Source organism: Triturus cristatus, chromosome 6, assembly GCF_964204655.1.
Source record: "Triturus cristatus chromosome 6, aTriCri1.1, whole genome shotgun sequence".
NCBI lineage: Eukaryota > Metazoa > Chordata > Amphibia > Caudata > Salamandridae > Triturus > Triturus cristatus.
Window position 1 is genome coordinate 1,347,112,378 of NC_140589.1, and position 25,555 is coordinate 1,347,137,932.

At 41.7% G+C, this 25,555-nt stretch overlaps 1 protein-coding gene across 1 annotated transcript in view; it reads left to right on the forward strand.

Moving 5' to 3' along the window:
* USP34 (ubiquitin specific peptidase 34) overlaps positions 1–25,555 on the forward strand; it is a 2,509,780-nt gene that overhangs the window by 68,107 nt on the left and 2,416,118 nt on the right. Inside the window, exon 3 of the mRNA XM_085612349.1 lies at positions 5,255–5,678. Within this exon, the coding sequence (XP_085468475.1) occupies positions 5,255–5,678 (424 nt within the window). The remainder of the gene's footprint in view (positions 1–5,254; positions 5,679–25,555) is intronic.

Here is a 25,555-nt window from a genome sequence, read left to right on the forward strand (position 1 = left end):
CTCCCCACTTCTAGCCTTTCTCCTTGTAAGTACTTCATTAACTTTATGGCATAGTGCTCAAGGCTACCAACGTGACCAGCACCTCTGCGTCGGACACACCCAGACAGGTGAAACCATATGTTATGTTACAGGTTTTATAGAGCGCACAACCGCCCAGCAAAAGGGCGTCCCAGCGCCAATTATAGTAGTAGTGGGGGAGATACTGAGAGGAACAGAGCCTATAGTATAGGAAAAAGATGAGTTTTAATGGCTTTGCGAAATACCATGTAGTTGGTAATGCTGTGGATGTGCAACAAGAGGAAGTTTCAGAGTTTTGCCGCTAGGACGCGGAAATAGCACCCTCCTGCACTCTCCCTCCTCACCCGAGGGGCAGCTGCCAGATGCTGGCCCATGGAACGTAGCTGGCGAGTAGCTAAGTAGGATGAGAGCAGGTTTGCCAGGATATCTGGGGAACATTCATGATTTTATGGGCAATGCAGAGGGCATTAAACTCCATGCGTTTTGCCACCTGCAGCCATTGTAGTTTGCGGATGGCGTTGGTCATAGAGCAAGTTCTTGAAAGGCCAAGTAGGGTTCTGGCAGCCGCGTTTTGAGCCCTGTGCAAACCTAGGATTTCAGCCTTATTAGCCCCCAGGTAAAGGGAACTTGCATAGTCCAGCCTAGATAAGATGGAGGCCTGGATGATTACTTGGCGGACTGCGGGATAAAAAGAAACAGTGGTTTGACCCCCCGCAAGAGTCCAAAGCAGGTCCCCACTACTTTTTTGGTCTGGGCCTGGAAGCTAAGGGCTGAATTGGCCCATACACCCAGGTTTTTGACCACCTGTTAAGGGACGGGAGCACAGCTCAAAGTCGGAGGCCACCAGCTCTCACTCCACAGCTCAGTGTCTCTCCCTACTAGCAGAATCTCAGTTTTGCTAGCATTTAGCTGGAGGCAGTTGGCCGTCATCCACTCTGCGATGGCTGCGAGATCGCTCCTGAACTTGAGAGCATCCGGCGTGGCATCCTCAGCGAGTGTTACTATCAGCTGGGTATCATCAGCATATGATACCACCGTTAGTCCTCTACTCCTGGCAACCGCTGCTAGAGGTTGGACATACAGATTGAATAGAGTTGGGCTCAACGCTGAGCCCTGTGGCACCCCTTGTTTGATATTGTGTATCTGGGAGGTAAAAGGAGAGGCCGACACCTGGAAGGTTCTCTCCGAGAGAAAAGAGGCGAACCAGCCCAGGGCCGGATCCTCAGTGCCAGGCTCTTCCAGACGTTGCAACAGAATCTGATGAGATACCGTGTCGAACGCGCCGCTTGTACTGTCTTGTACCTTGGCCCCTAAGCCCCTTAAGTCCAGGAGAAGAACCCTAAATATTACAAGTATTTCAATGCAGTGTATGTTTCTCCCATATGATAACATTGCTGCGTTTGAGGCTAATGCCTCAAAAAACGTTGAGTCTTTGAATGTTTTACTGTAAAAATCCTATCTACGATAGTACCTCCCTGATCTCAATGATCTTGGTGTCTAAAATTATATAGCAAACTCTGTTATTGTAATAAATTGTTCTCGGATTTCTTATTGAGTGTGTGAACCATTCATTGACTGTATATACAACAAATGCTTAACACTTACCGCTGATAAGCCTAAGCTGCTCGCCACGCTACCACTAGGAGAGCACTTGGCATTATTAAAGTAAGCCCTGTAAACCAGTTAGTCATCTGAACTATTTGCATTGTGTACCCCTACATTTGGTTCACTACATAAATATCCAGCTTTCTATCCGGTTCAGTTCCCTGGGTCGTCTTTAACACGAGTGTATTTTAATAAATCCTTTCTTTTCCTATCCATGCACCTTTATGCAAAAACAGTTGCTTCACATCCAGTCTATATCAGATTTACGAATTGTAGAGGGCTCGGTAAAGAGGTTAGACCTTCCCAAGTTCTGCAGGGTAGTCTTAACATATGAGAACCATGATCTATTAAGGCCCAAGTAACAACTTAGGCAATTGCTGATAACAAGGCAATTAAAATTTGCATGAGGCTTTAACCAAACAGAAAACCAAAGTAAAGGCGAGGCAAGTTTGATAATAACAACGCTGAGTAGGAGTCTCAGCTCCCCATTGTAAGAAAGTGCCCTCTTTTTGCATAGTTGCCCCCACTTTTTGCCAAACTGCTAATGTACCTTGACTGAGTGTGCCCTGGGTTCCTGCCAAACAGGTACCCAGGGGCTATGTTCTTTCCCTAAAACTGCATTAAAAACAAACCCCAATTGGCACTCTTCGGCCACATGTCAGTCCCTTGTAAATAGTACCATAGGTACCAAGGGCACTGTGGCCAGGGAAGGCCGCCAAGGGCTGCAGCACTTATTGTGCCACACTTAGAGACCATGTACCTTTACAAACACAAACTGCCATAGCGGACTGCGTGTTGTGGTGCAGAACAAAGTGAAGAGGCAACATGGCACACATCCATGTGTGCTATGCATACAACCCACTTCCCTGGCATAGGTCAGTCACCCCTCTAGCTGGGTTCACTATACCAGTGGTGAGGGTACAGGTGCTTTTGGTTCTCCTGCTCATAGGATTTCCTGTGCTTCTACATTTGTTTAGTTTAGTCTGGAAAGGTTATGCCCTTGTGGGACCTATGTTGCACCTCGGCTACATTTCTTACTGCCCAGAGAATGAGGTCTCTGTCTTTGTAATTGAGGAAGGAGGTGACTATGGGCCTGGTCTCCACAGGGAGGTTTTTGAACAAGTGTTTGTTCCATGGGCTTACTCAATCAGGAAACAGGGTGAAATGTGGCTAGCAGATACAAAATCACATATCCAAGCTTCCCGGAACTGCTGTGGGTGTGTGCCCTCCACATTCTACTGAAGTCCCTCAGATCGAAGGCCTTCTAACTGGAGGCCATTTTCCCTGCAGAATTTTTTCACTTCTGGATTGCCTAATGTTGTTCCCTGACCCTATCCTCCAGAGCTGTGACATGGCCCTCTGCCACATGGACCATGGTTTTGCAGAGATTCCGCTGGGGAACCACCACCGTACCAATTTTAGTTTTGAGAGCTTTCCATGGGGATTGAATGGCTTGAAGGATGATCTTTGTACTTGAATGGGCACCATATCCAAGATCTCGGTGCCCGAAGTCATCCACTCTCTCAGACTAGGGGCTCACAGTATTCCGGTAGAGGGCCTTGGCAGATTTATCTAGCTCCCCTTGCTTTGGTTCAAAGCTGTGATCACTTCCTCCAAGTGACTTTTTCAAGTCACCTGTTGTGTCTTGATTTCGTAAGGGTCTTCAACATCTGTTTTCCCCAGTACCAATCATCGTGCCCCAATTGGACCTCCATCTGGTCTTAACCTTCCTCATGTGAGCATCCTTTAAGTCACTGCACAATAGCCTATATTAACCATCAGAATTGCTTTTCTGGTGCCCTTAACGTCAGCCAGAAGGGACAGTGATCCAGAGAGCTCCAGGTGGACGATCAACCCTTTGTTGGATATATTAGGGTGGGGTAGTGGCAGGGGTAAGAAAGACTAGGCTATGAAGAAATGCACCATCTCACTATGAATTGTGCTCTGGATAAAAATCTGTTACCCATTGGCTAAGAAGCACCCCCCTGAGGGCTTGTGCACTCATTCCACTAGAGCCAAGGCTGCGACCGCTGTGTTAGCTCGCAGAGTACCGGTCCTGGAAATCTGTCGGAAAGCAACGTGGGCATCTTTACACACATTCATGAAGCACTACTACCTGGACGGTCAGGTCAGTTGTGATGAGCACTTTACCTGTTAGGTCCGGAAGGACTTTATGGTCGAATCTGTTGGCAGACCCACCCCCAGACAGGTATTACGTTGGTATCTGTTCTAAGGGAAGGAATCTGTGTCTAGAAGTCTCTATCAGATGAGCAAGTTACTTACCTTCGGTAAATCTTATCTGGTAGAGACTCTATCTAGCTGCAGATTCCTTACAGACCCTCCCATCCTTCCCACTCTGCGAACAGATTTCTGCATTGGGTCAAACCCTTGAGGACTGTAGTGATTCACACCAGTTCGTAAGCATTCTTTGTGACTCCACACTTCTAACTTGGAAATGTCATGAAACTAAACAGACGTCGGTGCTCTGGGGTGACTACATGGAGCCGAATGATGTCATCTACTGGCGCACAGGGGTACTGCAAAAAAATTTACTGATTCATTCTGACCCCTGGAGGTAATTCCGAGGTAAGGAATCTGCATCTAGATTGTCTGTACCAGATAAGGTGTTACCAAAGGTATGTAATTTTTTGTACAAGTACTAATATTCTTTGAAGGTATAGTACTGACGGGATGCATATTTTATTTATTTATTTTTTCATGTACTTCCTATTGTTATTTAGTGCTTGACTTCGCTATGCATGGAGTGTTTCCAAAAGAAGGAATTTGATTATGCAGTTCAAGTGCACTTGTTTGGGTGAACACCAGTGTTGAGCAACAGTATCCACATAGGATATGGTCTAGTTACCAGTGACTTCTCTAGGGTCCGTAGAAAAGGCTTCACACCAGTTCCACAACTTCAGTCAGATCAGACTGCTTCTCTTCCTGTAGCAAATTCTCCAGCTTTCTTCTCAACCACTAGTGGGACTGCTCCAAGGCAGCATGCGCCCCACTGCTTGCAAGGCTGGGTAACATCTGTCTCTGCTTAGCACACTTTGCTTGCCAGCAGATGTGTGCCGAGTAGTATTTCATGCAGTACTCAAGAGACTTATAGATGTCTCTAGGGATTGGTTTAAAACATGTTGTAGTATAGTAGTGTGCTTTAGAAAGTGCTTAAAGGTAAGCAATGATAATTTTTTTTTTTTTTTACGTGCATAGTTTTAAGTGAGGCTTGTTTAAATAGCGGGATGGTAATGCCAGATTGTTAGATTTTGAGTGAAAGTGCAGGTTAGCTTGGTGTTCTTTGTATGAGCGCTCCACGGTATTATCCAAACGTTTGAATTTATAAGAGGTGCATCTTAGTTAAATAGAGACATTGATTGAGCTTTTCCTCCTTTCTAAATCATGTTGCCCAAAAAATGGACCAGTAACATAAAATACATGAACGACAGCTAAAGTCTTATCTTGAAATGTGAACCGTTACTTAGAAAGATGGGCACTTTGGATGTATGCTCAAGCTCTTTCTCAATACAGAAATGTTATCCATTCAGTGTACACTAAAATCCATCCATCTTAGTAAAAACAAATACTGTTCCCTCAATGTGAAATGCCTGACATTTTGTTCTTTTTGCAGGCAATGCCTCTGTTGCTTCAAGGAGTACAAGCACTTGGAGATCTTTAATCAAGTTATATGTGCACTTATTAACTTGGTGATTGCTCAGGTTCAAACTTTGCGGGATCAGCTTTGTAAAAATTGCACTAGTCAAACGAAGTCTTCACGCCAAAACAAGAATAATGAAGATGGAGAGGCACTGAATGTTGAAAAGGACTGTCACGAGGATGATGAGAGCATTGAAAGTCACACATTTGTTGAGAAAAAATTATCTATAACAAGAAATTGTAACCCAACAGAAGAGGATTCTGCAAAGAGCACTGACCTTTTTAATTCATGGAGCACTGATGAGAAAGAAAAATTGTTGCTATGTGTGGCGAAAATCTTTCAGATTCAATTCCCTTTGTACACTGCATACAAGCATAATACTCATCCTACCATAGAGGTATTGTTATTTCGTTACTTTTTTTGTTTATTGGGTATGTGTGTTGGGTGGTTGGAAGCTCCTGCATGAGATATTGTATCTAAATAGTAATGTCATACCATAGGTCTTTATTCATAAAAGCTGTTTGAATTTATATGCTTCACAATCCCTAGCAGAGTTTAGAGCGTTTGCATCTTGGAATAAAAAATAAATGTAATTGATCGCCGCCTGTATGAAGTTTACAGTGAGTGATACAGGATGTTTAAATGGGTCATTGGAAATTGTGTGTTTTCTAGAAGACCAATATTACCTTATTCATACTATGCAGTGGCCTTCTGTTTTAAGACATAATAAATCGCTGCATACAGGGGCTAAACTATTGCCCCAGGTTTAATTTACAAAAAAACAAAACCTAAGGGCTGTTCTGAACATAAATATCACAAAATTTTTCCTGCTCATCATGTAATCCATTAAATTCTTTGGTAACATGCTGCACTCATGAAACTATCCAACCTCTCATCTTTGAGAGGCCCTAAAAAACAAACAAAGTATAATAGTAAATAGACATGTTTGGGCATGCGCCTGCCTTGAAAACAATGGAGAAAATGAAGGGAAAAAGTAAATTAGTTCACCAAAAATAAAGTAGCACAGTTCACATAAAATGTTGTTCTTATGCTCTGAAAACCCTGTGTGATTTCTTTCTTTATAAAAAATAAATATTAATATTTAAGTAGTTTCCATGTTAGTGACACATCTAGCCAGCATTTCAGTTGTATGAACCTCTACTATTTTAGATTTAGTGGGTCTTAAGTTTGTATCAAGGCAGTGCAAACTCAGCCTTCTTTCTTAAGCTTATAAAATAAATTCCATTGACTTGGGTTGTAACTGACATTGGAGCTGCTAAAACAGTTTGTTCTGGTACATAAGTGGTACTTTGCTTACTTAAAAAAAAAAATAAGCAATAAAGTCTAATTTCTCTTATCTGAGAAAAACCTTCCCATCAAGATAAAACATCAGTTCCATTTTACTATTAAATTGTACGTTAGAATTCAAAATAATTTGACTCTTTGGGCCTCAAATGTTCGATATTTAAATCGGCTGTGTAACAAAGTGCCCATTGTAGAAACTGTCCGCGAGTCTTTTTTTCTCCATTTCATGTAAAGATTTTTTTTTGCCACTTAGCGGCGCATTAATGCTATCACTGTGTCTCCATTTACCACTCTTTTTCTTGGGATTCTCTCTGATAGTCATAAATAGGAGAATGCCATCATATTTACAAGGTTCCCATAACACGTTTTTTTTTTTTTTTTTAAACATGCTTATTATTAAAAAAAAAAACATTGTCTTTCACAATAAGAAAGAATGAGTGACTTCTACAACCTTCGCATGATCTCCCAAACACAACTGATTTGCAAAACAAAAATGTGATGGCCAGCATTCGCTTAGTCCCTTATTTAAGGCCTAACAACATCCTACAGGGGTTTCTTCAGACATTAGAGGAGACTTCTCCCCAACGTGTGTTGTATATCGATATAATCATAAAAAGCCACATTTTTGATCCTTTTATTTTTTAATGTACATCCAGCTAACCTAATTAAAACGACAGTACATTTTGCTGAAAACATCAGTGTATTGGCCCTTTATAAAAACCTGAATCTAAAGGCAAAATGTATCTCTAATTGAGTGAGTACTAACTATGCTAATTGACACTCGTTTTAACTAATTCTGAGATTGCCATCCTTCCCATCATCCAGTGCAGTCAGTGAAGCAGTTTCTTTCAATCTTACTAGAGAATGATCATCCCTGAACACTGAGGCGTTTTCAGCTTCATTGGACATTTTCTATTGTTTAGTGTCATGTTCCATCCTTTTCTGATTTTTTTTTTTTTTTTTTTTTTTTTGTAACTTTTTCCTGAGGTCTTTTTTTTACTTCCTCCTTTCCTCTAGAGCCAACACTCTGGATTCTTTAAGAAGTGTCCTTTGTGTGGAGGAAATATTACTGGAATGCTGAACACAGTGTCTTTTGTCTTGCAGATTCTCACCCCATAACGAAGTGGAAAATGTGCCTATAGATATCATTTAACAAATCATATACATGGCATGGTCAATTGATCCCTGTCTGGACAATTTTTGCTCTTTCCCTGGTTTATCAGGGGAGGTGTTTTAAACATCTATCTGACTTTGCTCTGCAGTGTTACTGGTACTGATATTGGGTTCTTCTTATCTAGTTACTTCCTCTGTAGCTTCATGTCTGCTACTAAATCTGAACTTGGAATCCCTCAGTGTTATTGGCTTAACGCAGCTCTGAAGTCTGTGATGGATGAGTGATGTATAGTTCGTGCACACTCTTGTATGCTCGATATCATTGAAAGGGGGAACATGTGGAATTTCTCTCAGAGCACAATTTGACCAAGTGAGATGACACTTTTCCAGAAATAAAGACGTTTGGGAGATTTCTTGGAACATGCATCAGAGAATGACATGGTGTTACCTGGGAGTTTGTCTCCATTTGAGTCAGTTAGGATGGACACATTTTGGAGCCTGTGTGGTGTTATTTTTTTGAGGGGGGGTAGGGGCAATGGGGGGGTTCATTGCACTCTACACACGCATAGCAGATACATTTTTATTTCATACGACAACAACCTCTCAGCTGAATTTTCTTCCACCAAAGCCAACCATCCAATGCCCCCAATCCAAATGAAACCAGTTTATGAAACGACAGGCTAGATCAACAAAAAAACACTTGATCAAATGCAGTTAACCCAAAACCTGCCAACACATCCCTCATTTCAAAGTCAACCTTTTGTGAATGCCATCTCTAAAGTGAAATACCATCAGTTCTCAACATCCTGGAAATTAGCTTGACTGAATGAAGTGCCCAATAAATGACCAGTTGTTCCCCCCCACAGTAGGCAGCTTCTGCCAAAGATCATGAAATTAAAAAAATTGGAGGTGTAGAGGCTGTTTTTCATATTACAGGTAGGTCACTTCGTAATTTGCTAATCTGAATCGCACTTAATTGAAACTCTTCAGTCGCCTTGGTCCTGTAAAGGAGCCCTGAGTATGATTCCACCTATCTAGTAGCTATTCTTTTTCTAGAATCGCAAATTAACGCATTGTTTCAGAAACCATCCTGAAGGGACAAAGCATACATCCAGCTGTTTATTGCAGAATTGCGAGTGCTTCTCTATGGGATCTTTAAGAAAATGTATACATGATAGAATGTCGTCACCTTTGAGCTGAATCATAGAACGCTTTATCAAAAGGCATTTCTTTTCATAAAATAGTTTTCCAAAGTTCAATGAGTGTTTTGTTTGTATTTGTTAAAGCCAATAATAAGAAAACATGGCTTAAAACAGTTCTAGGTCTGTTTAGCCCTTATTTCTTAACCTGCCCTTTAAAAAAGAAAACAAAACAGCAATCTTATAGTATGACAGACCCTTTAATCCAGGCTGCCCAAGACTCGTGCCGTGCACTGCAGGGATAGCCCTCAGAGCATTTGTCTGCTCTGTGGAGCAGAGGGTTCCTGAACCCTGATCTTTACACTTTTCCTTTATTCTATAATTTTAGGAGTTTTTTGTCAGATTACATTTGTAGCTTTATACAATTGCCTGGATACACTAGAACGATCTCCAGGTAAACCAGCCTACCATAATAGGAATTTGGTTCACCCTTCTAAGCATATCTGCTATTTGGGTGTTGGAAGTGAGAGATGGACTGAGCACAGAAAATCTTGAAGTAACATGAACATTCCCTGGTACAGTTAAGGTATCTGGACGATTTGATTCCAAAAATGGGTTGGGAGAAGGGTGCTATTAATATAATGCATTGATAGGTTGAACCAGAATTATTTAATTGTAATACTGGTATATGATATTTGCAAGGAAAGTATTGCATACCTTAGTCTGTTTATAAAAGTTTGGTGCTATGGAAATAGTCAACATCTTTAATATGAAACTAAGCATATGCAAAGAACTTAAAGTTGGAGTGTTCCATGTTATTTTTGGTAACTCCAGTTGAAGGTGGAAGGCACAGATGAGAAAATGAGAAGTTGGAAGGCCAAGCATCCAGCATATTTTGAGGACATGTAAATAAAAAGATTTTGATTTTGATCTAACTGGGGAAAAAAAGAGTGAAACTGACTTCCTGGGAATTGTAATTTTTAAAAATATTTTTTTCATTTTTTGGTACAGTATGAATAATAACATAATCTGCATAAGCATAAATGTGAGAGGAAGTATGAGATTAAATACTCTGCTATTTGCAAAAGCACTTGAGTATGTGCTCTGTGATGTAGATGTACAAATTTCAGTCTTGTTTTACAATAAGATTAAAAGCAATGATTTCAGAACATGTAAGCAACTAGAGCCACACATGAACCTAGAACTAGAGGGTAAGACTGTTGGTAAGAAGCACAGGTGATCTAAAGGACCTAATCTTCTTTGAAGTAGCCACATTGTTTCTATGGAAAGCTATATATTTAGAACATTTAGAGTTTGGATAGAAAGAAATATGCTTTCAATCTGGACTGGGGGGGTAGGGAGGTGGGGGGGTCCATCTGTTTTTGTAAGCTTATGTTGCCTGTGCGCTTATGGCACTGTTACATTCAGGGATGTATAATTTATAAAATATCTACATGTCTAAGGGATGTGATGCATCAGAAATCTGCGTGTCCTGTACAAAAATGTACTTGTCTCTTTTGTTGCCAAGCAGTGGGAAATTATGACAGCATTTTCCTAACCGAGCTATGATATTAGCCTCTCTGGTTATGCAAGGACTCATTATTTCACGGTTTGGAGTCTAGCAAGGCTTTGATTTTACCACCGCCCTAAAAATCTAAATGCTCTGGCTGGAAGTAGACCGAAAGTGTTAGTTCCAGGACCGTACTTCCCTGTAATTTTGTGCACATTGACAAAATTACAAGTTTAAGGGTATTCAGCATCCCCTTTCCAATTTCTTCCTGTACTGTAAAAGGGTGAAATTTACTTTCAGACAAAGGCAGGAGTGAAACATTTTCCAGGGTGGTGGGAAAAAAGTGGTGTTTAGAGAAATACATTTCTGTGTTGGGAAAAATTATCTTCACGTGAGGAGAAGAGACAAAGGGCCACATGCATCAACATAAAAGCTGGTCGCAAATGGGCAGATTCGCAGAATCTGCCCCTTTGCAACCAGTATTTTTGCATTTGGGATGCATCATCCCAAATGCAAAAATCGCAATTTAAGGAATCACAAAATTTGCGATTACTTAAATGCAATGCATTAAACAATAAAAATTAGCAATTTCGCAAATAGGAATCGTAAATTACCGTCATTCTAAAGTTGACAGTAATTTGCGAATTCTTTAGTGCATTTTTCAAAGTTCCATGTTAAACATACACACATGCCCTTGGGGCATGTGTGTGCGCGCAACATGTGGATACATTGAAATTTCAGAGGTTCAACAGGGTGTCCCTTTGGCACCCTTGCACCCTTGAAATTGGGTATTCGCAAATTGCGCATGCAATTCCCATTCATTCCTGTGGGACTCTAGGCCCATAGGAATCAATGGGAAGTAATTCCTTAATTGCGACTCGCAATTTGCAGGCCGCAATTAAGGCATGTGTAGGAATTGTAAATTTCTTTGCGATGCCTACATGCATAGGCAATAGCGATTCTGTAATTGCGATTCCTTAAAAGTCGCAATTAAAGAATCGCTATTGACTATTTTGATGCATGTGCACCAAAAGGTTTTAATAAGTGAATTTGCAATCGCTCAGCAGATTTCCACATGGGCAAATTGTAAATTCCTGAAATTTTAAACCTGCACGAATACAAGGTCCTAAACCTGCAGGGGGATGATTTTTTTTTTTTTTTTTTTTTTTTTTTTTTAAAGAATGGAGTCCCTAATTTATTCCCTGGAATGGTTCTTTAAAATTTTTAAAGGACTTCCCAATCTTGCTTCCATACTTTGATGTTTATTTGCATATAATAAGAAAGCATTCTGTGTTAGAAATAAGATTTTAAATTTTGCTCATGAGTGTAGATGTTTTTATGTTTGAACCACTGTCAGAAATGCAACCTTAGATTACAACTCTCTGCTCTTCCTTAGAGTGATCACCCTAACATTAAAGGTTTTGCACTAATGAATCCTATATACAGGTGTGTACAGCGCCTTCATATGAATACAAGTTGTGCCTTAGTGGCAGACAATAGAAAAGTTCCTAAGAAGGTTTCAGTTCGATGAAGGACACTGAGGCAAAGAGTACGCCTTATTTTCTCCTGCATTCTTAACAGTTAATACAGCAACAAAAAAATATTATTCCTATAAGAACTTGGGGGGGGGGGGGGGGGAGAAGTAACATCCTCATATCTATTCACGTGGCAGTCCTCCTCTCAAGATATTGCAGCTTCTTGTGTCTTCTCTTTTTTCGTGCAACATCACAATCTGGATTTTCAGTCCAGTCATGTTTAGTATTTTTATTTGCTGCAGTTAAGTGACACAAGTTACTCATTAGGTCCTATCATTCAATTTCCATTCATTTAATTCATAGTCAATAGGATACTCACTCATTTCTTTAATCTGAGCATCTTTTCTGTTCTTTAAAGAAACATTTAGTACAATGGGTGGGCATCTGATTGGTGCCGAACCTGATGGTGGGATAATCCTGCTCTCAGGGTCCTTAATAGAATTGAAATTTGCCTTCATGCTAGATAGGAAATTGTACATTCTATGTCCGGTCTGGAGGCAATTAATCTGCTAGTTTAAAGCTTACTAACTTCCAATGTGGCCATATCCACCACAATTTTAAAATAAAGCTTTTTAAAAGTGAAATTAGCAGACTAGTTGTCCACGTCTAGGGGGTCCTCCAACAGTGCTGCCTAGGAAAAGGCTTTAGGTGCCATCTCACCTATCTCAGAATGTGCATCAAATCTATTGCCATTAATTCTTCCTCCTTGCATCACCCAGTGAACCCATCTAGCTGTGGTGCAGATAGAGACCACCTTATGTGGTTTTCATTTTGAAATGAACAACTGTATTTTCACAGTGGAGCAGACTTCTTCAGTCATATTTTTGAATGCTTTGACACATCTTACCCCACAGCTTTGGGGTGTCCGGATAGGATATAACCCTAGAGTTAGATTTAGTTCCTCTTAAAATATGGAAGGTGACCCCCAACTGGGGTAAAAATTCTGCCTGAAATATTTAATGCTCCCTCATCAGAAATCTTTCTTCAGGACACACGACATTATAACATGGTCAATGTACCTGAAAGTTCCTTGCTGGACGGATATATTTTATGTTGCCAGGATGAAAATAAATGAACAACTTTAAATCCCAGTGGCAAGAATACCTATGTTCTGGAGGAAAAGAGAGACTGATTTCCCCTCAGAAGTTTCCTAACCATGTAGATATCATTTGTATCCTTATTTAAGCTTTGACGTAACCTCTAAAAGCTTCCATTGCTCTAGAAATACCTTTGCAACATGTGGTAATATCCAACTCTTTGTCTGGAATGTAGTGATTTCTGTTTGTGGTTGCACAAAGGTGTCAAACTAGTCTCCCTTATAAAGAATGATAGTGAAGATAAGTATGCTGGGATGTTGAGTACTTCTCCCTCACCACATTTTGGAGGATCAAATCTTATCCTGCTTTGCTGCGGTCATATTTTGTTTACCAAGAAGTAGAGCCAGACTCCTTGAAGAAGCTTACTTCAAGCCTGCCCAAGTATGAACAAGTCCAGGGCTTCCAGGTTTCTCTTTCTTTCTAACTATTGAGTCCCAGTCACTCTCCACTCAGTGCAGGAATGTGCCACTAAATTAGCCAGTGAATGGTCACGCTGCAAGAAACAAGAGGTAAATTATCCTATGTCCCCAATACTGCTCAAAGAACTGGCAGTTCATAGATACAGAATAAATGTGGAGGTTACCTAAGGTATCTCTTCTGGCCAAGCACAGCCTGCTAATTTGCTACTTAATTGGTTTTGCTAGGCGGTGATACTCATTTACGACTTACTTGAATCCACAGAGTATGTGATGTTTTTTCAGTTTCTCACAACAGAAGGTGAGCACCGGCCTATATGATGTTGCCATTGATGTTTTGTGGTGAGCAGTCTCCAATACCGTTTTGTCTTTGACCCACTTTCATTGTACTTTATCTCAACAGAGGCAATATTAGCTACCATTTAGTTAGGAGAAGTGTACTTTTCTGGATGTTTTGAGCACTAATATGAAAGACTGAGATGATGTTCTGCCATCATGGCTTCCAGTGCTGTTGACCTTGACACCAGGTTTTCTCGAGATAGTTAAAATACTTATGCCATATTCCTCACTGAGTTCTGTGTTAGTACCTATAATAGTGAGTAGCATATTGACTTGCTCAAGTTTCGCCTTTTCATCTCGGAGAATTCCACAGACGCTCAAGATCAGAAACCATCTCCTTCACAGAAGCTGAGGTTGTTGGAGTCTGACACAGACCCAGTCGTTGACCTTGATGCTGAAACATTTGAGTATAAGGACATGAATCCCAAAAAGTGATATCTTCTGTGCTGACCCTGTATCATAATCCTAAATCCATTCTTTAAAGAATGAGGTAATCTCGACTTTGAAGGCTTTCTCTGCTCAAACACCAACGGATTTGGTGTGTGTTCATTTTCATGTTTTTAAACAGACACTGACTGTATGGTAGAGACCCAGACCATATTCTAAGCCTGCTATGTTAGTCTCCTGACATTCATACCAGGACCTTGGGAATTAGTGTGATCCCTCAGCTCATTCGTTGTTGACAATAGTGGCATACCTCAAGGGGAAAGCTTCATCCTCCCACATGGAAAACAAGGCAATATGTCTAGAGAGCTATTGAAAGGCAATTTACCAATCCACTGATGTTTCCCTTGGGCAGGCTCTTTTTTTCGGATGGGCTAACACCATTGCAATTATGGCAAGCCATGAATTTTGCCTTTCGCCTGAATTTAACAGCTTGAATAGTTTGCTGTCCACACCAGGCTTGGAAGACTACAGGTTTATCCGCGACTTAGGAAAAGAGGCAACAGCTGAGCAGAAACTGCCAGTGTCCTGAGATGTCATTGACACATCTGCATGTCCCATGAGCACTGTATTTTTGTTATAAAGCCCTAGGCTTGGTTAAAGTCTTCATACTTGAAGTAGGCGTAGTTATTGACTTGCAGTTTAGTGGAAATAACCTCTTTCATGACTAGGTGATACAATTGAAACAAGCACTGGCATAGCCAATAGGTCTCGCGTTTGGGACCTTATAAGTGTTTAGCTATGCAACAGTTGCATAACTAAATACTTATAAGGTTCCAAAAGCGAGACCTATTGGCTATGCAAAGCGACCATGCGGCCGCGAAAGTGAAAGTAATCGCGGTAAAGCGCGGCCTGCGCGCCCGCGCACTGTAGCTCTAGGCTGGCCTGGTAGCACTTTTTGGAGCCCTCTCAATAAGTCTCGCCAGACCAGCGCATGCGCTGGGTCAGGCGAGACCTAAAAATGGGTACCCGAATGGCCAAGTCATTTATAGCATCCAAGTGGTAAGGGACAGATTTCAGACTTTTTAGTTAACAACTTGAGCCAAATTTGAGCCCATGCCCTGCTTTTTGACTTCTAGTCCTGGAGGACAATGTACTTTATTGTAGTTGCTTTTATCTAGCACTTGATACCTCTGAAATGCAAAAGCACAGAGTGATGTTCTTATCCTATCTTCGGCTGCTATGTTTAAACATTTGACAGCAAATAGGAGCAAGGATTGTAATGCTTGAGCATTATATTATTATTGTTGAGTCGTTGGCAGGGTGGGGCATGTAAGTGTCTGTGAGAAGCTTTTTGGGGGTTATGCATGATGAGTAGTGGATTGTACTTCTCATGTCTCTGTGCTTTGTGTTGGTGTGCTTTTTAGAAAAATGTCTTCTTTATGGATTTGGGAAGCTATGTAGTTTGTTTTACATTGTTTCCTGTGGCTTGGAGGTCCTTCTTCTTCATGTCTGAAACGTGTATGTGGGAATTTGCATGTATGCATCTAGACTGGGGAGCATTAGAGTCCATTTGCCTCCACCTATGGGTGTTGCAGAAGATGGTGGCCTCTGTGCTTTTCTACAAATGTCCATCTCAGACATTGCAGCAGGCACTTGTACATCTCTTGCCCTCCTCCCTGCAGCTAGGTGTGGATGTGGGTGATAGCCAGCTCACATTTTTTATGTATCTCTGGTTTCCCCTGATGCTGTATTTTCTCTTCTGACCCCCTTTCCTGTGTTGTGGCCATCTTCCCTGGGAACCCAAGCCTTCCAGACACCCACTACACACCTCCCACCTGAACCAGACCAGATCATTCTCAGGGTGGTCACCAGGTAGGAAGCCCACAAAATTGGCCAGCAACAGCCCGAAGATGCGCGCTCCTTCTGGAATTGAGGAAGCCCTTAGACTTTTCAAAATGTAAGACTTCCTGGTTGTCTGATCAAGGGACTGCCCCCCACCTACCCCCACTTGATGCTGGTGCGAGGAGACCTCTGCACTAGCTTCAGGAGAGAAGAGACCGTATCAGGAGATCAACCTCTTCAAGGTTTCCTATTCTCATTCCAGGCCTAGCCTAAGTCCGGTAAAGCCAAGTTTATCCCAGATGCTTGATCGTTTTTGAGAAGGAAAACGTCTCCTTCTTTTATGATAAGCTAGACTGCGCCTGCTAAAAGAAGTGACCCAATTGATCCAAGGCAAAAAGATAATGTCTTGCTGTCTGGAAGAACTTGTGTGGTACTATCTCATCAACAGAGCTTCTTAGGATCCATGAGGTCACCCCAGCTGACTAGAAATAGCAAGAGAAGAAACACCTGTCACAAAGCGGCTCTATGACATTCACAAGTTGACGGTGTGCCTGTACCCTCCACAATCCAGCCGTGTTCTTGTGCAGTGCCTGTAACTCACCACATTTGTTGCTCCAGAATGACCCAGAAACCTTTGGTCTTTAATACAGCAGTGTTGGGTCCTATTCTATTGACTGGTGGTGTGGTCCTGAATTTGCAACCTTTTGATTCCTAATTCTTGCCTTTATGGGTTTGAAAGATATCATTGGTTGAAAGTACAGTCTCACAGTGGCTAGTAGTTCCTAATGTCACGGTTTATTCCTTATGGGAGCCCTGGAATAGGTGGCATCTCATCACTGGAAAAACTCCTCCGCACAAGGTAGCTTTTGAGGTATGGACCCCTGCTAGAAAAGAGCATTGTGAACTGGCCTTTTAGTTTCTCTGTCCACAACGTAAATTTCAGTTGGCTGCAGGACTCCAGAGAGTTGGCTGGTGACTCACACAGCAAGAAAGTTCCATGGACTCCTAAGGGTGGAAATCCTCTTATCTGGCTGGAGTTTTCCCCCCATTTTGTATGGCCATATTAGAGGGCTTTAGGGCTTTAGATTGTGCTAGTTGTCTTTTATTTTTGTGTTGCGTTCTTTTATTCCTGTGCATCTTTTGGTGGCAGAAGTAAGATCAGTAGAGCCCTACCTGTATCCAGTCATTTAAATCGCTCGACCCCCCCTTTTTACGTGTATATATGTATATATATATATATATATATATATATATATATATTTTACAGTGGATACAGAGCACTCCCAACTTTATCGACCTGAACTGTAGCATCTCCTGTAGGCTATCACTGGTCAAGAGCTCAAAACTCATTCCTAGCACTCAGGTCGAGCAAGCTATAATAATACATGGGGTTGGTTCTCTAGCTCAGAAGGTAGAACCTTTATGGTTTTCTTTGTTCATAATTGTAAGCATACTGTTTAATTAACTGCTATCGAAATCCTTTTCATCTTATAAAAATAAATCAATGACTGGGAATTCAGTGTAGTATGTGCTATCTATCATGTTGCATTGCATTTTGAGTTTGAGCCTTTCCATCTTGTAGAGTAAGCCTTAACTTCCCATTCGCCCTGCTTCAATTGTCCAATGCTGAAGGAGTGTCCTTGAAATTTCAAATAGTATTTTGAGCATTGGACATCGGTGGCAAACTGTCTTTACCAAGCATGGTAAGGCTGAATAACCTCTCACTGATCGAGTACCCAAAGAAAAGGCTTTGCATGTTTCTATGCTTGGAGTGAAATGAAATCCAGTGTGAGATATGCATGACAACTCAAGCATCTATCATCCTGGTGGAGTTAATTGGTATTTGTGCTTGGACAGGTGTGGTTCCATGTCATCTGATAGCCATCCTTTTGTGGGCGATTCGATTTTTATGTTGGTAGTGGTTAGGTGATCCTGCATCCTTTATTTAGAAAGAGACTTGTCTTCACTCCCTCTTCTTATCCTTTATTTAGAAAGAGACTTGTTTCCACTCCCTCTTCTGAATTCTAAGTGATGTGGCTATTCTTTTTGCTGGCTATAGGGAGCCAATGAATTGTTGAAACGGTGGAGTAATGTGCAAGTGTAGTCTTGTTGCTGTGTTTTGGATCTCTTTCAGTGCTTTGAGAAAGAAGAGTGGGACAGTAGGTAGAAACGATATGCATAGTCTGGTTGGGACGCAACAATAGTCGTGGTAGCCTGTAGCTTCTGAGGGAAACCTAGTTAAGGGTAAATGTCTGATTTTTGCATTCTTGATTCCTGTTGTGGACAAGGGACATAATAGAGTCCTGGATCATGCCCAGAGTTTCAATTTCAGTTGATGTTGATGGAAGAGACTTGCATTCCTGTGGGTTGGTAAATATCCATAATCCACAGGCCAGGATCACATTTTTTCAAGACTTGTGTTTAAAGCTACTCAGCATCTTTGTGGGTACCTTTTAAGCAGGGGTCAAGAGGAGTCTAGATCCTTTGGATTCAGTTTCCAAATGATTGCTGTCCCATTTGTATAGTAGTAAAGGTTTGGTCAATGCATCCGAGTTCTGGTAGCAGGATGAGTTAGTTAGAGGGTGAGGTTCAAGATGAGTTGAGATGTTTGAGCTTTATGGTAGTCCAGAGTCTATACTGAAAGGATTTGATGTGAACGAGACAGCAAAATCATTCTGTACCTATTGTATAGGTAGGTCGAGCTGTAAGCTAGCATGCTTCCTTCCATGCTAAATATATCCGAATCAAATTGAAATTGTCACATTCCTGAAAGCTTGTGGTCCATACGGTGCATATAATTAGAAATGCTTTTGGAGAAAAAACAGTTCTGTTGCCGGATTCTCAGTAAAGCCAAAAAAAATCCTAAAGATGTTTCTCTGTGTCAATTGTCCGCTTCTATTCCACCTTAGGAGATAGTTCACTGAGTAGCAGAGGAAAGTAAGGAATTTCCTCCGCATCCTTCATTGGTATGAAAACACCAAGACCCCTGTGCTATCTCAGTCTGACAGCTGAGTCAATGACACCAGTGCCCCATCCCATATTTCAGTAACATTGGCAGAAAGAACAATGGCATGTTCTCTTAAGAGCCATATTGGGTATGCCTATTCCTCTCTGTTGCCTTCTGAAAAGGCAATGATTAAGACGGCTAGCTCTGTTCTAGGCAGATCCTTCTCTTTCAGGAGCTCTAAACTGAAGGCGTTGAGGGATTAGCTGCAGGTCAGCACATCAGCTAGTTGTGCTTGGTTGATCATCAGAACACTTGCTTTCAATTTTGATTAGATCAAAACAGGAAGAACACAAGCAATTCTAATGATACACTGTTGGGCGCTATATTAGCAATACAGAATACTGCCCTTTTGTGGATATGCATGATGCTTCATTCATATCAAAGTATAAGAACTGTTCTACATCTGCCAAGGCCTTATGGCTGCTCTTTCCTGGAGGACTACCTGGTCCAGGCTGTGTCAAGAGAGGTAGTGTGGGTTAACGCCCCATTGACCTTGGGGACTTTGTTTATCTTGATTTTGCTATGATCTTACTGAAATTCTCTTTTGTGCCTCAAGGATTGCAGTGTTTTTCCACAGTGCAGTAGCGCTTGGCTGACTCCTCCACAGGGAGATAAAGATAAGAACCCTGGACCTGGAACACAACTTCAAGACAGCCTGGTGATTCCAGAGGCTATGGGACTACAAGCATCTGGCCTAGGAGCAGGTCCCCATACAGAACTACATGTGAAATTCCTGAAGTGCAATATGATTTATTATTGTTATCAGTTACGGGACCTCCAGCCTTAAATTTGTCCTGACACAACCATCCTGATATGATGGGCTCTTGCTCCTAAACCGTTATGATGCTCCTTTTTTCTGCTCTGTGAGCAGTTCTCATTCTTAAAAAATCCGTTTGAGTTCAGATGGGTGAGCGGGTCCATCATAACTTACTGCAATTCAAAGTAGAGTTTTTGGTCTTGAAAAGATCTCCTTTTCAGAGGTGAAATTTAAGGTGGTGATGCGTTATACCAATGTTACCGTGACCCTCTTCTACCTGTTAAAAGTAAAGCGGCACCCACTAACTTTGTGCTCAGTGTATACGTCCTACAGTAACAACTATTCAGTAACTTAAAAAGTTATTTGTGGTGCCCCTGACTCTTGGATTTAATTCCAGTGCCAGTATTTCTTTTCCTTTAAATCCTTTTAATTGATAACCTACAGTGAATTCAAACGTGATCTGTTTAAAGGACATTATTAAAACAATGTATTTACAAACCTAACAGAGCACCATTTTTGATTGTTCAACACATCAATCTAATATTATGTATTTGTTTTGTGATCCAAATGATTTTAGTCAAAGTTTATCATTGGAGTTGTAGTGCTAAAGTTATGGACACTAATCACAAGATTGATCCAAGTGACCAATTGGTGCTTAAAAGACTTAACAATACTGTGGTCTGGTCTGATCTGGACTAAACGGCTATATTTGAAACATCAGAATTGTTTTCGAAGGACTGAGTGTTTCTTGTATGTGATCCGTTTGGTTAAATGGAACAGTGTACCATGATTTTTTAATCTTATCTTGTTTGCTAAAATCATTTTTGTCAAAATAATCCACAAAGATTGCTGATTAATGAGTGGAGTGGCTTTTGCTGTTGCATATTGTGATATTCTGGTTTTCAGTACATTGTGTATGACTGTCCTTTAAACAGGTCAAGTAGTGCAATGATCTGTAATGAACTGATTTCATTTATAAACAAAAACAACCACATACGGGCACTAGAAATAAATCCAAGTGTTAGACACACAGCAAATAATCCAGGATGGCTTTTTTTACATTTAACATTATTTTATTATGCCCCATCTCCAGCAACATTAAAAATCCTTTATCCTGCATGCAAGAGTACCCACCAAATTTGTCATCTTTTGATGTTACTCAGACCTTTTTTCACAATACTATTGGCAAATGTGTGTTCCAGAGACGACATTTGATACTGCTGAGGTGTAGGCATTCTTGCTCCAGCAAACTTTTGTATGCCCACAAGGTCTGACTGGAATGCCAAGTGCTCCCCAGGTGGGCTGCCTAAGGTTCTGATCTTTGCTGTTATCGAGCAAGGCTAACGGACCTGATTGCTTTGTGGTACAGTTATACAAAATAATATTGTGCTGTGCTCACCCCCGACGCAGCCGGCAAATTCTTAAGAATCTTTGAGATTGTTTCACTACTTTCCACTATTTTTTAGACCTGCATCACCATCCTCCTCAAGCCTGTGAAGAATACTAATACCTAATGCTAGCTATGATACTAGCAAATTGCCATCAACCCAAGGTACACAGATTCATTCATGCAGACCAACCCTCCCTTACAATGGAAGATCTACAGGCATGCCTAGCTAACCTGAAAGTGAGCCTAGAAGAACTCACAACCTGGTTACCCCCGAGGGTGGACTTGGACAAAGACACTGCAAGAATTCCACAGACCTGCTCTGCGCCGATATGGCCAATAAACTAGATACAACTGAATCACAACTGGCAGCCCCTGACAGAACATGTTGGCTCATACTCACTACCATTACCCATCTGGAAATGAAAATGAATCTGGAAAAATGCAGTAAGCTGAAAACTGCTCTCGCCAGGACAGTACAAGAATTTACAATGTGAAAGAGGAAACAAAAAGACATCTATGCCTGCCTCTTGGACCTATTCCAGGGCATCTTTAAAGAAGAACCCTCCTTCCCAAACAACATAATAAGAGCCATAAATTAGGACATCGTTTAGGAGATTTAGGCTCAATTCCTAGGGATGTACTCGTGAATATTGCAGACTTCAAAATGGAGGAGAAAGATTGACTTGTTCCCATATTATAATAGCAAAGTCCTCCTCTAGCTGTAAATGCAGAATTTGCCTAATAACTCAAGGGCCTCATAATAAACGGGTCCGATATTGCTAACTTACTACAGCTCTTTAACTTACATGACGAGGCCAGGAAAGAACCATTACCAACTTTTAAATAGTTTGGAAATTGCTGCATCCGGTGAAGAGCTAATTCAGGCAGCTCAAAAGCCATGGGAGTATTCAGTGGAAGAAGCACAGGCAAGTTAAGGGAGTCTTGTAGTAGCCCGAGTTCAGCAAAGGTTATCAAAATTCATGCCACTACTTTAGTCTCTCTCGAGCAGCCTTCGTCAAAGGGTCCTATATCTGTTTTCCATGTCACTTCTGCCAATCTGCCAGGACCGTTATTAAGAAGGGTACAATATATAATGAGGTCCTTCAAAATGATAAATACTAATGGGTATATAGTCTGGAATGCTGCCTGGGGTTTAAATATGGCAATACAGTACATGATGCACTTGAATTCCATTGTGTCAAGCTTTCCATGGTAGACCTGAGGCATGGATCGAGGTTTAGTTCCATGCCAGCCTCTAGTTGTGAGTTATGTGCATGCCCAGATACCTGAAAATGTTGCTTAAAATGGCCAACTGGTTTTTAACCAGTTCACTGCAGAGTCACCTCGTTGTAGTGGATAAATACATGATTTATCCCAATTGATCAAGAGGCCAGGCATTCACTCAAATTTCTCTTGTATTCTAAAAAGACATTGCCTTGACCTGTATTTGGAATGAGGAGGACACACCCACTTTAACATGGACTAAGGGTCATTGGGTTTGTGCACAATAAACTAATGTATTTTAAGAACCTTGGTATAAAAATGTGACTGTTTCAGTATTTTAATTAGATATCCTGTGTATGGAAAGCCTTCTCGTCAACCAGCATGACTGTTCACTGTCTGGATAAAGTATGCACATTCACCCTGGCTAGGTTTAGTCTTCCTATATAATGTCTCATCTTGCGCTTCAGTTAAAAGCCATTTTGGTTCAAATGTACTAAGGGGGTATAGGTCACTGATTAACCAGTTGGCTGGATTTATTTTGGTCTCCACATTTATAAATCAAATGGGGCAAAACTCTCCTCAGCTGTTGGAAGGTCTTCCTGGTTTTGATATTACAATGGTAATGGCCAATCATAGATCCTCTTCAAGAAGAGACCCCAACTAAGGAGCCTCCTATATCGCTTGGAACAGGTGTTGGATAATTACTGGAGAAAGTTTTTTAAACATTTCAGTGTGCAATCCATAGGACAAAAAGTAGCTGTTGGGGTGTTGAACAGGGTTTGTTTCAAGTCTAAGCAGTCTTCATTGAAGGATGGGTAGATCAGGTAACTTCTCCTCCCATCATTTCATGTTGATTGGGCTTTTTCTTCTGAAAAAGTCCCTGGTAATACTCAAGCTTTCAGCTATTTCCTTTAAGGGAATGACTTTCACGTTGTTACACGTTCATACCCTGGGTACGATATGGCAGTGGTTATTCCAAACATGTGTATCTGGCATTGTGATGCCCTCCATCCCGTCTTTGCTATATCTAAAAGTTTATTTCATAGTTAGACAAAAAGACTATAGCTTCCTGAGTATAGATTCTTAGTGTGTCCTGTTGAATTTGTTCTCTATCTTGACTAGTTGGGTTTCCAGCCCCACAATGCTTTCCTCTCTGAATTTCTTTTTTCCATTTTGAGTATGACAGTGTCCTGCACCTTTTATGCCGTCTCATTTACAGACAGCTTCAGTGGTCTGTCAGAAACCACTTTTTATACAGTACTTCAAAGACCCAATGGTGGTTCAAGTTTGGAGTGCTTTTGTGTCAGCCTAATTTACCTTGCCCTTTTTTGTTGCTTTCCTTCCTTTTTAGGTTTGATCCATCCACAGGTGTATTTTGGTTTCCCTGTTGGTAGATTTATTATTGGTCCTGCTCCAAATACAGCATTTCATCTAAGAAAGCAGAGCCACGTTTAAACACTAGTTTGCTGTATTAGAGTGCCATCAAATGGTCACTAGAAAAGCTGTAGCAGAAATGTGCAAGATACAACATCAATCTTGACAGACACTGGAAACTATAATAAGCCAGCTTTGGCAATGCCAGTTGTTCTTGCTTGTATGTGAAGGTATGCAATATTGGCAATGCCTATGCTGTTATTCTTGTTTCTCCTCCTTTTAGTCCAGAATTAGTTGGTGGCATTTGCTTTCCGTAAGCGGGTACTTTATGTTCGAGGCATATGAGCTGTAGATCATATGCGTAAGCATAGATCGCCATCTGGTGTTGGGCTCGGATTTTTGCACTTTGTTTTTCTTCGAAGAAGTCTTTGTAGTCACGAGGTAGGTGACTCCTCCTTTTGGTGATAGTGCGCATGGGCATCGACTCCATCCTTAGATTGTTTTTTTCTGCATCGGGTTCAGATGTGTATTGTGGTGCTCCAGTTCGGTATCATTCTTGAACCCCTTCGACGCGCAATCCTCTCCCCTCTGCGATATTGTCTTAGATCGCGGTTTCCCAATAGTCGCGTATCATCCAAACTTGAAAGTCTTCGATTGGGAACTTCGAGGTGGGCTGTCGGGCCTACCCGTGCCGACCACGCCAGCAGTCGATGGAACGGACTCAGTTCAAGCTATGTCCCGGGTGTCGTGCTAAGTTTCCACGCACCGACTTGCACAAGGTCTGCAACCTGTGCTTATCCCCAGGACACGAAGAAAAATCCTGCGAGGCATGTCAATCATTCCGATCGAAGAAGACCATCCGTGATCGAAGGGCTCAACGCCACGAGATGCAACGCGGCAGCGGCTCTGTACCGGACATCTTCGGCGACCGTCCGGCCGCAGAAGCCGAAGAAGAACTGGTCTCCGTGTCTGAAGCAGACTCCGACATGGAAGAAAACCTGAGCGTCACTCTGGCTCCACGGACCATGAGTACAGACCCCCATGTGCCCACTCACGTTAAGGAAAAGGCTCCGGTATCACCCTCGCGCTCCGGTTGACCCTGTGAAAAGGTTTCAGATGCCCTGCCCTCCAGCCCGGAGGAAACACAAACATAAGCCTTCAGGCTCGAGCCGATCCCAGTCTGGTGCCCAACCAACACCTTTGGCACCGAAACATAAGGACAAACATGGGACTCCTCCCATGCGTCTTTATCGAGGACATCTCCGACACCGAAATCCTCGGAGCCGAAACCCTCCAAACCAAAAGAGCCGGAACCAAAGTCCTCCAAACCAAAATCCTCGGAGCCAAAACGCTCCACACCTAAAAGCTCGGAGCCGACAACCCCAGCGACGAAAAGTTTGGAGCTGAAACAAACCACTCCGAAGGCTACACAGCCTAAACCGGCTAAAGCTAAATAACTGGATCCCAAACACTCGGCGCCCAAAGACTCTGAACAAAAATCTTCGATACCGAAATCCACTCTCAAAGGAACAGACTCCTTCCAAAGAACTTCCATCTGAAGAACCACTTTTGGACCCAAAACAGAAAAAACTCCGTATTGAAACCAACACTGGACACCTTATGGCTACTCTTCCCAAAAAACGGAAGGTAGACCTCCCACAAGAGGCCCCTTTAACTCTTAAGCAAAAAAGAGACATGGGTACCGACCCTTCTCCCCCTTATATATCTCCATCTACTCCTCCTATTCAAAACTTCACACCATCAAATTCACCACCACCACAGTCACTTGACTCACAGGATGACGATTCCGATGATGGTGATGGCATTGGGGAAGATGAT